Consider the following 13,322-nt stretch of genomic DNA (forward strand, 5'->3'; position numbering starts at 1 on the left):
TTGGGGACGCGGCGCAGGAGACAGGGGTTTGTTCTAGTTGCTCTGAGAACGTGACGGGGCCATGGCTGAGGAGGGAGCAGTGACGGTTTGCGTGCGGATGCGGCCGCTCATCTCCAGGTGATTGCGGGAGGCAGCGGCGACCCCTTCCTGTGTCGCTGCCCTCGGCCCGCCCTGTCCCTACCTCCGTTCACCCGCCGTGGCTGGGCCCGGTGCGGGGCGCTGCGCAGCTAGGCGGGGTGAAGACTTGCCAGCGGGGCTGCTAGGAGCCAGGCCTGTTCCAGCAGCTCGCCTGCGGCGCTGGCCTCTCCCCGGGCATGGCCCCAGCTGACTGGGAGGGAGAGGCTCTGGCTCGTCCACGGGGTGCCCCGCTCACCCCGCACCCCCTCTGAAAAGGGGTGCGAGCAGATCCGGGCCTCTTGTGTGGTGAGGCAGGAAGTGCTAAGCCGAGACCAGGCTTTCAGAGGTCCGGAGCAATGTTGAGGTTTGTAGCCATAATAAAGAACACTAGAATGTAACTTCGAGAACGACAAGAAGTCCTGTGGCACCTTATAGACTAACAGATCTTTTGGAGCATGAGCTTTTGTGGGCAAAGACCTGCTTCATCAATTGCATCTAACGAAGTGGGTCTTTGCCCACAAAAGCTCATGCTCCAAAATATCTGTTAGTCTATAAGGTGCCACATGACTTCTTGTTCTCAAAGTTACAGACTAACACGGCTCTCTCTCTCTGACAGAATGTCACTATTCTCTACCTGTCATTTAATCTGGCATCAGCCACTAGTAGTGGTTTGTTCATATAATCAGCTGATCTGAGCATACATGTTCATCACCATCAGAATTTATATGTTTTATGGCTATTTGTGAACATTTTAGCTCTGTAATATGACAAAATATCTCTGTTAACCAATAAATTGTCTTTTTTACCAAATCTCTTATTTGCTTAAATTTATAGTTCCAAGTTGAGCAAGAGTGTCACCTTTTGCCCTGATAGGGAAGTGTGTAACAAGTTGTGAAACTTACCGAATGCCACAAAATTAACAAGTTTCTAAAACTTGAGGCACCCTTCTAGCTTGAATCCAAGGCTGAATCCCCCTCCTGCCCCATCCCACACCCCCCGCCCCCCACTGCCCAGCTCTGGAAAACAAGATTTGAGGACCAAATGTGATGCTTGAAGGTGTAGTGGGAGGGGGGAAAAAACCTAGGTAAACTGGCAAAGAAAGCAATGTGCCAGAAAGCTGGGAAGGGATGTCAGCAACTGTAGGAAGAGGAAATAATGAGGAAAGAGGCATTAATGGCAAATCAAGGGGAAGAACTAAAAGGCAGAAAGTGGAATAAAGAAAGAGGAGACCCAAAGTATGGTAGGTAAAAATAAAACTTCTAGCAAAGGTATGAAACAGGAAGTTGACATGTTTAATTGTGGCACATGGCTGTCTTGTTCCTTAAGTTACAGATGTTTAGAACTAGACACATAGGTCTGATTTTTGGGACTAGTAGATACTGGATAAACTTCAACTTTGCCTCACCTCTGAATTTGGTCTTTCTATTTCATTTGTTGAGATGTGTGTAAATTGCAGCCTCTTATTCATGGTATAAGTTTTTTTGTGGTGGAAAACAGGGTCATAGATGGAGGTTGAGTTGAACACACAAGTTCCACATTCTTGATTGGCTGGATTATGTAGTAGGCATACAAAATCCCATTTAATTGGTTAAATGAAGTGGTGTGTGTGTGAGGATTTTATTCCCCTGGTAAGGTTGTGTGTTTTTTCCTACTGTTCTGTAATAACATGAGGTAGATGCCTCAGTTTAACCCTAGGCACAGCATCCCTTTGTGTGTGTGGTGGAGGAGGAAGAAACTTGCTTTCAAAAGATCCCTTCTTCCTGAAATAAAATAGGAAGAAGGGATCTTTTAAAAATGGGTTTTTTTCCCCCCGAAGGAACACCATCTACACAGCTGTATTTCCCCAAAAAACAGCCCTTCTGGAAATGCAATTGCTTGGGAACATGCAAATGAGGCATGAGATGTAAATCTGCACCTCATTTGCATTTTGATCAGCTGCGTTTGCATGCCTTTTCCGAAAGGGAGGGGCACCGTAGACTCAACCTTAATGAAAAGCTATTCAGTTAGGCTGAATATTACTAACTTAGCACTAAGGGAATTACTGCTTTAAGAAGGAATAAAAAGTATAAAATAAAGTGAAAGTTTATTTGTTTTGATCTCTAAAATAAATAAAATATCTTTCCTTATAGAGAAAGGGAAGCATCTGATGGTAAAGTTCAGCTTCACTGGAAAAGTGAAAATTGTACAGTTTCACAAGTGGATGGTACAAGAACTTTTAATTATGGTAAGACCTTAAGAAACCTCTATCTAGGTGCTTATGTTGTCCCTATCACTACAGTATCTGAGCACCTCACAGTCATTAATTTAATTACATCCTCAAGAACTCTGTGATTAGCAGGACAGGCTGCAGTATAGCATGTTTCTCAAAATTGCTTGATGATCGCAAATTGAGAGAGATTTCTGGCCAATGACACTTACGTGCTATGGTTACTGTTCATTGTGATGTGACTTTTTTAGTGGTTCTTTGCTCTAGGCCCTGGGGGGGAATAATGGCTTTTGTTTAGGAAGTAAAATGGCCATGTTTAAGATCTGTGGCCTGGGCTAGAGTAATGCACATTCTATGCTCTAGAGCACCATTTCCCAAAATGTGGTCTGCAGCCCAGTACTGGTCCTTGGGGGGTGGAAAAATATAGGTTCTTAGAAAATATAGCCAAGTGGTTTGAGCATTGGCTTGCTAAATGCAGCGTTGTGAGTTCAATCCTTGAGGGGGCCATTTAAGGATCTGGGGCCAAAAAAACAAACAAACAGATGGCTCTTGGCCCTCCCAAGAGGGTAGGGGACTGGACTTAATGACCTCCCAAGGGCCCTTCCTGTTCTATGAGATGTGTATCTCCATATATATTATTGTGAATAAATAATAAACAGTGAAAATGTATTCATTTTTGATTTTTTTTATGTGCATTTATATTTTTGGGCCTCAAAAAAGGGTATTGTAAAAAAACTGGGTCCCAACTATATAAAGTTTGGGAAACCCTGCTCTGTAAACTTTCTGGCGCATCTGGATCTGCTGTAGGGGTGGGTTGTGGTGGAGAATCACATCATCAAATTGACCAGGGTGTTCCTGCAAAAACATGGGTGTAGATGCACCTGTGCTGACGAGCGTTTTTATGTGTTTAGCTAATACCATTCAGGAAGAGGACATAGCTGTGCCCTAAGATTTGCCCAGTGAAGTATGGCATAACCAAGAACTGGGTCAGATTTCCAAGCCTGACTTAAATGACTTTGTTGCTTCAGCTCATGGTCGATTACTAGGGTTATCATCATGTTATACTATTTAACTGTTTTTGTAACATCTCTTCATCTGCATTTAATAATATCAGAGATTCCCATACTTTTATCTATTACTACTACTACATTGTTATATTCTATTTATTTTGTTTTAAGTTTGCCTAAACAAATCCACTATATAGTGCATACAATATCTTGGTATTCTGAAAAAAGTTGGGTTTAGGACATCAAAGTCTTAATTCTAGTGGATTAAAAGATGCCAAAATTAAGTTAATTTTTCTCAACTCATTGTGCAGCTCAATTTCTTTTCTTTTTCAAGATTGCGTTTTTCATTCAAATGACAGTACCCAACAAGTATATGAAGGTGTAGCTGTTCCAATTATTAAATCTGCTGTCCAAGGGTATAATGGTAAGTTTCTTACCTGTTTTTATACTCTTATTTGTAGTTTGCATTGGGGAGTGGTCAGTTAACATTTGTTACTCTTTATAGGCACTATTTTTGCCTATGGGCAGACTGCCTCAGGAAAAACTTACACAATGATGGGGAGTGACAAATCTATGGGCATTATACCTAAAGCAATTGAGGATGTCTTCAATATTATCTGTAAAGTAAGTAATACAGCCAAATGTTTGTCATACAGAAATATAATGGAAGGGACTTGGAAATGGAAACAAGCAACATATGCTACCACATGTAATAGTTCTTTGCTGTAGTTCGTATTCTGTAGTTTACGAAATTTGGGAAAGGCCTCTCCAAGGCTACCACTAGCCAATCCCCAAACCAGCTTGCTACTTCAATGTGTTTCCCATTAAACCTTGACTGAAAACCTAAAGGCTGTGTCTACACTACAAAAATAACTTCAAAGTTGCTTACTTCGAAGTAGGGCACTACTCCATTCCTGGGAATGGAGTAAGAACTTCGAAGTTGGGCTCCCTACTTTGAAGTTAACTTCGAATTAAGGGAAAAACATGTGTAGACTCTCTACTGGCTACTTCTATATAGTGCCTAACTTTGAAGTTAGTTCCTAGTGTAGATGCCCCCTAAATAAAATATCAGGTTCAATATATGGCTGTTACTAAGACTTGGTCTCATGTGCATTGAATTAGTATACACTAAACTCTCACCTCTTTAAAGATTTTTTTTCTGAAAGTTTGAAAACCAACAGTGAAAGAAATGCTCAAGAGAATCACAAACTTGAATTTGCATAAGAGGTTCAGAGACTCAGACACCTGAATGCCAGAAGGGGCCATTACAGTGTCATTTGGTCTGACCTGCAGAACACAGGCCGGGCAATGGCTAAATAGCAAAAGTTTAGGGATTGACTTCCTGACAGGGCAGCAGCAGTTACATGCATTGGGGCAGGTGTGCACTGGAAAGAGCAGGCTAAAAATAAACCCTTATACACCACTCAAGGATATAGTGTGTGTACTTCACGCTCATAGGCTAATGAGGAAATGGTAATGATTATCTCTGATTCCAAATGTGTAACACTGGCAGCTTCCTTTGTAGTCAAGCAACAGTACTGTTTGCTTCATTCAGACAGCTGCACCTGAATGGACTCCCTTTGAAGTCAGTGGGGCTGGGGAATAACAAGCTATGTTTGGGCCTCAGTGTAATGGAAGAGATTCCTAGTACCATTTATGGATGGTGGGAGAAGGCATTAATAAGCACTGGTTTAGTTTATGAATTTGACAGCATAAGAGCACCCCTCTTGTAGGAAGTCTGGGGAGGATACAAATTAAAACACTGGATCACAAAACATGGTGCCAGCTTCTGGTCTGAAGAGCTAGCAGATTACATGGTATAGCATCCTATTTCCTCACTCATTGCAAAGAGCCTCGGGGCCTGCAAATTGGAAAGAGAAAACTGGTCATGGGTATCAGATGCACCAGTAGAACTTAAGCTGTTGGTCATCAACTGAAGATAAATATCTGGGATTGTTGGAGAGAAAAGGGAAGGAAGCAGCAGTAAAGTGCATCCAAGCAAATGGGGGAAGAAGAGGACCCAAACAACAGAGAAGTAGATGTGGAGAGGAGAGCCACTTAACAAGGAATTAGGCTTCAAGAGAGGTTAGTCTAGCAGCTGGGAAACCTGTGAAGAGGGGAGAACTAACACCCAGTTCTGAAACAGCCCTTTTCATGAGTACACCCCAAAGTACTTTATAAAGTGTCGTTATTCCTATCCTGCAGATGATAGACAAAATAAAGAACCAGTTATTTAAAAAAAAAAGAGGAGGAGGGGCGGCTTTGAAATATGCATTACTTTAAGGAGGGAGAAACTTATGCACTGTTAACTAACGCTTTTCCTTGGAAGTAATTATGGGACAGTGTACCAGAAGGGAAATGGTGTGTACATTTGCAAAGAGGAAAGAAAAGGTCAGTGAAACAATCCATGAAGTGATGTAGCCCAAGACAAAGGGAAAGAGCTAAGCATCCTTTCATAAAAGCACACTTATCCCCTCCAACTTCTGATCTGATGTTTGTCTTTTTTTAATCTGTAGATTCCAGGTAGGGAGTTTCTGTTGAGAGTTTCCTACATGGAAATATACAATGAAACCATAACAGACTTACTATGCGACAGCCGGAAAAACAAACCTTTAGGAATTCGAGAAGATGTTAATGTAAGTAAATCAAGGTGATGTAAGACACTTTATTTGGTCTTACTGTTAAACTTTGCTACAAATTGATAGAACAAACTATCTTTGAGTCTGGATCCAAACTGTGAAATGTGGAGCTAAATGGAGTCTATGACGGACTAGTTGCTGAATTGTGTAGTTAAGTAGTCTTGATGAGGCTAGATTAGACTAGAAAGTAGCTGCAGAGTTGGATTTAGGTGCCCTGACAAAGATGTTTGGGGATGATTCCTGTGGATATTGTAATTTGTGTTGCCCTGGCCAGTACAACTAAGATAGCGAAACCTAATAGTGCCTGTTGGAGTGGTTACAACCTAGTTCTATTCCATCCATCAGCCTTCCTGAACATTTTGAAGATGAGTCTTTAAGGGAGATGTGGTGTCTGCTGCATCCGTTCCTTCCAACTGCAGCAACAGATACATATGGGTCTCTAGATTCAGAATCCTTTAAATAATTTTGGTGCCTTTTTAATTAGATACTTGAGAAGTTAATCTTCATTCTGGCTTCGAGCTTTATGCTGATCCAGAGGTAAAGAGACCTGCTTTTAAAAGACATGCATTATGAAGTAGTCCTTACCCAAATTGATCATCTGATATTTGGTATACCACTGCAAAGGATGTTTCCTTGATTGTTTTATCTGCAGCATGTTTATTCCAAGAGCACGCAAAGAGCTGTAGAATAGGCTGCAAGAAACATCCTCCACAAAGATTACATATTTAGTTTATGGGACTAAATAAAATCTACAAAACCTGACTAACTCCAGATTTTTTTTTTATAGTCAAGGTTGCAATAATGCATCTTCAGTCAGCACAAAAAAGAAATGACACAATTTTGTAAGAGTTGCACACTTAACCATCATAAAATATTCAAAAGCAATGCACCTTCCACCACTTTCACACATACATTGCATATCTATTAAATTAGAATTGTGGCCAATACAGTGTGAAGAGTAGTAGCATTAATGTAGACATCCTGTTGCACTCTACAGCTTTGCTGTGCTATAAGTTTGCTTGTTTTCCTTGTTAATGAAAACTGTTTGTTAAATAAAATGCTTTAGCAAAGCTGTTGGGATGAGTGGGCTCCGCTAATCTGAGTGGAGCACAAAATGTAGCTTCTCCATTAATAGTGCCTTAAAACTTATTTCTCAGACCTCTGAAATTACAAGTTCCCTTGAAAGATATGAAACCTAAAGGACCTTCCACCGCCAGATCATGTGCATTTTAAAATGCATCATATTTTTGGATCTGAGCTGTTTGACATTTGTCTCCTGGTTATAGTCAAAATATATGAGCATAAAAATTTGCAATGGCAGTGTTTTGGCTTTATTCTCTGTTATGCTTGGAAGATAAAATTCTCTTCCTCCATACTGCTGTATGTTTTTCATTAACAAACTCAGCTGAACCAGTCACTTCTATAATATACACATCTGTTTCTCACTTCTTTTAAAGTTGGATGAAATTTGTCTTTTTAATTCTGTTTCTCCTGCAGAGAAACATCTACGTGGAAGATCTTATCGAAGAGGTGGTTGTTAAGCCAGAGCAAGTCATGGAATGGCTCAGAAAAGGAGAAAGTAGGATGATTAGCCTCTCATTATTGATACAATTTTAAAACACATAACCACTCTTCTAAATCTAGTACAGTATACCCTGAAGTTACATGGGGGTTGCATTCTTGCAACCTCTGTGCAACTCAAATTTATGTGCAAGTCGTGGGGGAGAGGGAACCAGTATGCAGCTGGGTTACCGGCTCCCCTGGGCTTGCAGGAACCAGGAAACTGACTAGCGCTGGTGGGCTGCTCAGTTTCTTAGCTCCCAGAGCGGTGGGGAGCTAGAAACAAGGAGGCAGCCTGGTTCCCCTCTCTCTACTACGCAGGGTACCCAGGAAACTGACTGGCTCATGGCTGGTCAGTTTCCTGCTTCCACCAGTATAGGGTAGCTGGGAGTGAGGCTGCTGCTTGGTTCCCAGCTCCCCTCCACTTGCAGGACTGGGAAACTGACCAGCCCACCAGGGATGATCAGCTTTCTGGCTTCTTCTCCCTGTCTTCCTCCAGCGGCGCAGCTGTCAGCCTTACAGCTATGCCACTGGGGGAAGGCAGGGAGAAGGTTTTTAGCTTGCCTAGCAGCCTGCAGTGAGTACTCTGGAGGAATGCAGGGGGAAGGCTCTTAGCTTGCCTAGCAGCCTGTGTATTTTGAGGGTTTACTGTATTTTAACTTTCTGAGGTTGTAGTTTTCAGTCATTACTTTCAATTTATCAGACTGCTTTTGTTAACAATCTTAATATTGTCTGGAGCATGTAGGTTTTTGGTTAAAACCTATTACTTTATTTTGACAGGAAACCGACATTATGGAGAAACAAAAATGAATGAACACAGCAGTCGTTCTCACACCATTTTCAGAATGGTATAGTGTTGTGTTTTTTTTGTTTTTTTTTTTTTGATTTTTTTTTTAAATATATTAACCGAAAATAAATGCAATAATCTTGGACTTTCTTCTTGCAGATTATAGAAAGTAGGGAAAATGACCCTACCAACACAAACTGTGATGGAGCAGTAATGGTATCTCATCTGGTAAGTTGTATTTGGAAAAGGTTGTTAGGCATTAATGTGCAAGCTTAAAATACATGAAATGTCTATTAGATTTGTGCAAGCAGAGGCTGTGATGCAAAATTTCTCTGAAGGTAGTTGATTTACAGCTTGGGATTTCCCAATAGGGAGGGAGATCCACAAAGGGTCTTAGAACTCTTGCATAACTCCTTTTGGCTGCTGGGACACAAAGGAGTATGATGTTGGGGAAGAGATGACATCTGGATGAAAACCACAGTTGCCATAATTCTTCATAAGAACCTCTGTCAGTGGAAGATAGAGCAACCTTCAGGAGCCAGTTGGCCATACGACCACAGAAATATAATGGTGATTTGCAGCCACTCTTGCTGACAGATTCAAGAGCTAATGACTGTGATTCCTTTTTTTCCCTTTGTTTCGTGGACTGATATTACTTATATGGCAGGGATCCAAAGAAGGGAATGCAGTGTTTGAGAAATCAGTTTGCATTTGGGACTCAAGAATTGCATACAGTCTAATTCTCAATTTAAACATCTCTAACATCATGGCTGTGTCTACACGTGCCCCAAACTTCGAAATGGCCATGCTAATGGCCATTTCGAAGTTTACTAATGAAGCGCTGAAATGCATATTCAGCGCTTCATTAGCATGCGGGTGGCAGCGGCGCTTCGAAATTGACGAGCCTTGCCACCGCGCGGCGCGTCCAGACGGGGCTCCTTTTCGAAAGGACGCCACCTTCTTCGAAGTCCCCTTATTCCCTCATGGGAACAGACTACTGCCTGTCCTCCGCAGTTGGGTGAACTGGTTACCTGGGTGGTAGTTGCTAGTCATCTTTAATTTCTCCAGTACCGAACTTCTTTGACTACCTGCATCTTGACCAGATTAGCCTGATCTTCAGTGGGTTATCTTCATGTGACAGCCTTTTTATTTAAAAGGACGGGTCTGTCCACAAACTTTGATACTTGATGACCATTTGTAGTTGGGTTGGTCTCTTTTGTGAAATTAGGTGTACTATATCCTCGCTTTTCAAGCACTCTTCTGAAAGTAGAAGCCTCTAAAGGTGATAGCTGGTTGCTAGCCCTCACCAAAGCCAGAAGCCATCATTAAATGATACTGTAAGATCATTATCTGCTAGCTACCAGTTGCACCGCACACTGGTATAAGGGATTATGAGCAGATATTGATATTTTGGTACCTGACTTCTTCCAATGGTCTCTTAGATTGGGTGTGAGGAGATAAACAAACTTGGTGTGGGCTCAATTCAGAGGAGACTGTAGGTCATGCTTATGCATTAATGGAAACTGAGGACCTGGCAGATTTATGCACTTCTATTACTCCTGGGCCATGGCTACACTTGCCCCCAGCTTTAAAGGGGTCATGGTAATCAGGGTCACAGGAGATTACTAATGAAGTGCTGCAGTGAATATACAGCACTTCATTAGGCTAATTTTCGCTCCAAAGTTTGTGGAGTAAAGGGACTTCAAAGTGCCCACGGCTACACGCATGCCAGCACTTCGAAGGCTGAAGCTTTGAAGTTGCTGCCGGGGGCGAGAATTAGCCTAATGAAGTGCTGCGTATTCACTGCAGTGCTTCATTAGTAATCTCCTGTGGCCCTGATTACTATACCGCCTTCAGAGTTGGGAGCAAGCGTAGGCTCAGCCATGCTGAAGAGAAGGAGATGGCAGCTTGTGACGCAAACTTGTGTTCAATGTATATTGAAATGTACATATTTTAAAAGGTAAACTTGGTTTGCAAGTTTACTAATAGTGTTTGCAAAATGGTAATAGAATCTACATTTGATTATTTTATATCCATTTTCCGCATGCAACCTAACTTACTAAAATATTAGTCTCATTTTATAGTTGCTATAGTATTTTAGAAATGTCAAAGCCATTGACAGCTTAACCAAATGTGGACTGAAATTCTTAGCACAGATTGAGTTTTGAAGGCATTTAAAACATTTATCTGAGAACTGTGCCTCATGAAGATCTTTAATGAATTTGCAGAATTTAGTGGATTTGGCAGGCAGTGAACGAGCTAGCCAAACAGGATCAGAAGGTAGGTAACTTCTACTTGAATCTGTAATAGTTTCCTATAGTGTCTATCTCCCTAACATTTAAATGCTGACTAACAACAATTGTAAGGTAATATAACATAGAAGAAGTTATCTGTCTATAATGTCCTGCATTCTAAATTTCAGTAGAATCCCTCACGAAAAAGAAGCCAAGGTGTTGTGGAGAGTTCAGTGAAAAACTCTGCTTATCATGTAGTTGCAGTTAAACTAACATCTTTCTTTACGCCTTTCTTAATCTTTATATTGTTACAGTGCTATAATTTTTCTGGAATATTGGTTTCAGTCCTAGCTGGCCAGTTGACTATAATGGAAACAGGAATATTCAGAGGTCCATCACAAATTTTTGGAGGCATTGAGGAGCTCTTTTATATTAAGGGCTGAGGAGTAAATATATTGGGATTGTTTAGTTTAGAGAGAGCTGGTAAAGGTTTACAATATAAAGGTAAACAATAGAGCCTCTGACAGTATAAGACCAAGGGGCTATTCAAAGAAATTGAAGGCAAACTTGAAATTAAATACTTTTATTTGTACAAAAATCCTACATAGGTTGTGGCGATAACAATTAACGAGCCCAAAAGCTCACTAAGATTATGCGTAAACAGAATGTTAATAGTTTGTTTAGGTCAGATTCAAATTTTAACATAAATACAAACCCTAAGAGCATGAGCCAAACACAGGGTCATTCCTTATTTGTTTACTCAGAAACCAGGATGGATTGATTAGTTGGCTACTTGTGACTAAGTTGTTGTTGGTTGTTTGGTTTTTGTGTTTGGTTTTTTTTTCCCTCAAGCTTCTAAATGATTTTGTATTCACTGCTTTCAGACAGACTACTGAACTAAATAGACAACTAGCTTGGTTCGTTAGGTACCTATGTACCTAAGACCACTTAACATTGTCTGAAAAGTGCCCCTAACTATTGTATAGGATAAAATTGAACTTTCGTAAGAAAAAGCAATGTTTCTATGTAATCTATAGGTCTCCGACTTAAAGAAGGATGTAACATAAACAGGAGTCTGTTCATCTTGGGTCAAGTAATCAAGAAACTCTGTGATGATCCATCTGGGTAAGCATTTTGTAGCATGGCTTCTGGAAATAAGTAGTTTTGTGACTCTCTACACAGTTGACTAGCTAGCAAGCCTTGAAATCTATTTACATTCTTAATATAGACTTCTTATTTCCTATCATCAGACTATATAACATGAAGAGAACTGCCACATCCTACTAGATGTTCCTAGGTCAATCTGTTACCTTTTTCAATTAATATCAGGTTCACCAGGACAAGAGCACTAATATTTGTTTCATGTTTTGTTTGATGTTTTTTCTCCTTCCCTCCACAATAGTTTCATAAATTATCGAGATAGCAAGTTGACACGAATTCTTCAGAACTCCTTGGGCGGAAATGCTAAGACAGTTATCATTTGCACAATTACTCCAGTTTCGTTTGATGAAACTCTTAGCACGCTTCAGGTAAAATTTATTCCATTTATTTTTTTTCCCTTCATTTTAATATGTTGTAGCTAGCTAGATCAGAAAGAAAGTGTGGCAGCTGAGAAACTTGTAATAAAATTGATTACTTTATCTTTCTTGAGGCCCCTAGTGAACTTAGGAGCCATTGATGTGTACTGCTTTATACTTTGACACATTACCCCAGGCACCTTTGGTATAGACTTTGCTTCTTCCAACAGGCAGATTTTTCATTTCTACTTGTTTCCACCATCTGTATGATATATAGTCTTTTTTTTTTTTCCCTCACAAATTTCTCTTTTTTTGAGAGAACATTGTTACCGGGCTGCAGTCTTAATTTTTTGTGTATAACCACACATAGTGCACATAAATTTATGATTCAAAACATTATTAAGATTGCAAAGCCAAACACTCGAGTTAGAAAATGATCAGTTTAAGATTGCCTTTACAATATTTTTTTTTCCTCCTCTGTTTCTGTGAACCTATCACATGGCAACAGGTCCAGGTCCTGGAAAGTTTGTGTGACCTAAAGCCACAAACTTACTGAAGACAGAAGAGCAGGTCCAAAACCTGAAATCTAGTCGCCTATTTTAAAAATGGGAGTGGGAGTGGAAAGGCTGAATACTTCAAATTGTTGGTGTCCTATGACCATTGTTATAGTATTGCCACCTTTTACTGCTGTACACCTGCAAGCTGTGGCAAAGGCACTGCTGCCACCAGTAACCATGCAGAAGTGAAGGAGCAGCACTGCAATCCCCCCACAACTTTTTTCTTGACAACTGCAACACCATAGAATATCAGATTTTAATAGTTCAAATCATATAATTTACAAAATTTATAATCCTATGACTTTTAAATTTACCAAAATGAACTGTAATTTGGTAGAGTATTAATTACAAATAAGTGAGAATAATAAAGTGTAATTTTGACCTGCTACCTTAACTGTATGGCTGAAGAAATAGTAAATATTCATTTTTTACCTTCTAGTGAATCCTATTCTGTTAACTCTTCACTCTGAAAGAAAAGTACAGCAACTTAATGACTTATACTGTAACTTCTGCTCATGGAAAGTTGCACTGTCTTATATGGTATATTCATTCTTCCAGTTTGCAAATACAGCAAAAAGAATGAGGAATACTCCAAAAGTCAACGAAGTCCTGGATGATGATGCCCTGCTGAAACGATATCGCAAGGAAATAGTGGACTTAAAAAAGCAGCTGGAAGAAGTATGTCAACATATTAAGCT

General features: G+C 40.3%; 1 protein-coding gene across 1 annotated transcript in view; it reads left to right on the forward strand.

The window, feature by feature from the left end:
- Positions 1-61: 61 nt before the first annotated feature.
- Positions 62-13,322, forward strand: part of CENPE (centromere protein E) — a 92,557-nt gene continuing 79,296 nt past the window's right edge. Inside the window, exons 1-12 of the mRNA XM_074991989.1 lie at positions 62-117; positions 2,247-2,341; positions 3,665-3,754; positions 3,836-3,954; positions 5,847-5,966; positions 7,467-7,548; positions 8,310-8,377; positions 8,476-8,544; positions 10,545-10,596; positions 11,588-11,675; positions 11,953-12,079; positions 13,183-13,302. Coding sequence (XP_074848090.1) covers positions 62-117; positions 2,247-2,341; positions 3,665-3,754; positions 3,836-3,954; positions 5,847-5,966; positions 7,467-7,548; positions 8,310-8,377; positions 8,476-8,544; positions 10,545-10,596; positions 11,588-11,675; positions 11,953-12,079; positions 13,183-13,302 — 1,086 coding nt within the window. The remainder of the gene's footprint in view (positions 118-2,246; positions 2,342-3,664; positions 3,755-3,835; positions 3,955-5,846; positions 5,967-7,466; positions 7,549-8,309; positions 8,378-8,475; positions 8,545-10,544; positions 10,597-11,587; positions 11,676-11,952; positions 12,080-13,182; positions 13,303-13,322) is intronic.

Source organism: Carettochelys insculpta, chromosome 4 (genome assembly GCF_033958435.1).
Source record: "Carettochelys insculpta isolate YL-2023 chromosome 4, ASM3395843v1, whole genome shotgun sequence".
Classification (NCBI taxonomy): domain Eukaryota; kingdom Metazoa; phylum Chordata; order Testudines; family Carettochelyidae; genus Carettochelys; species Carettochelys insculpta.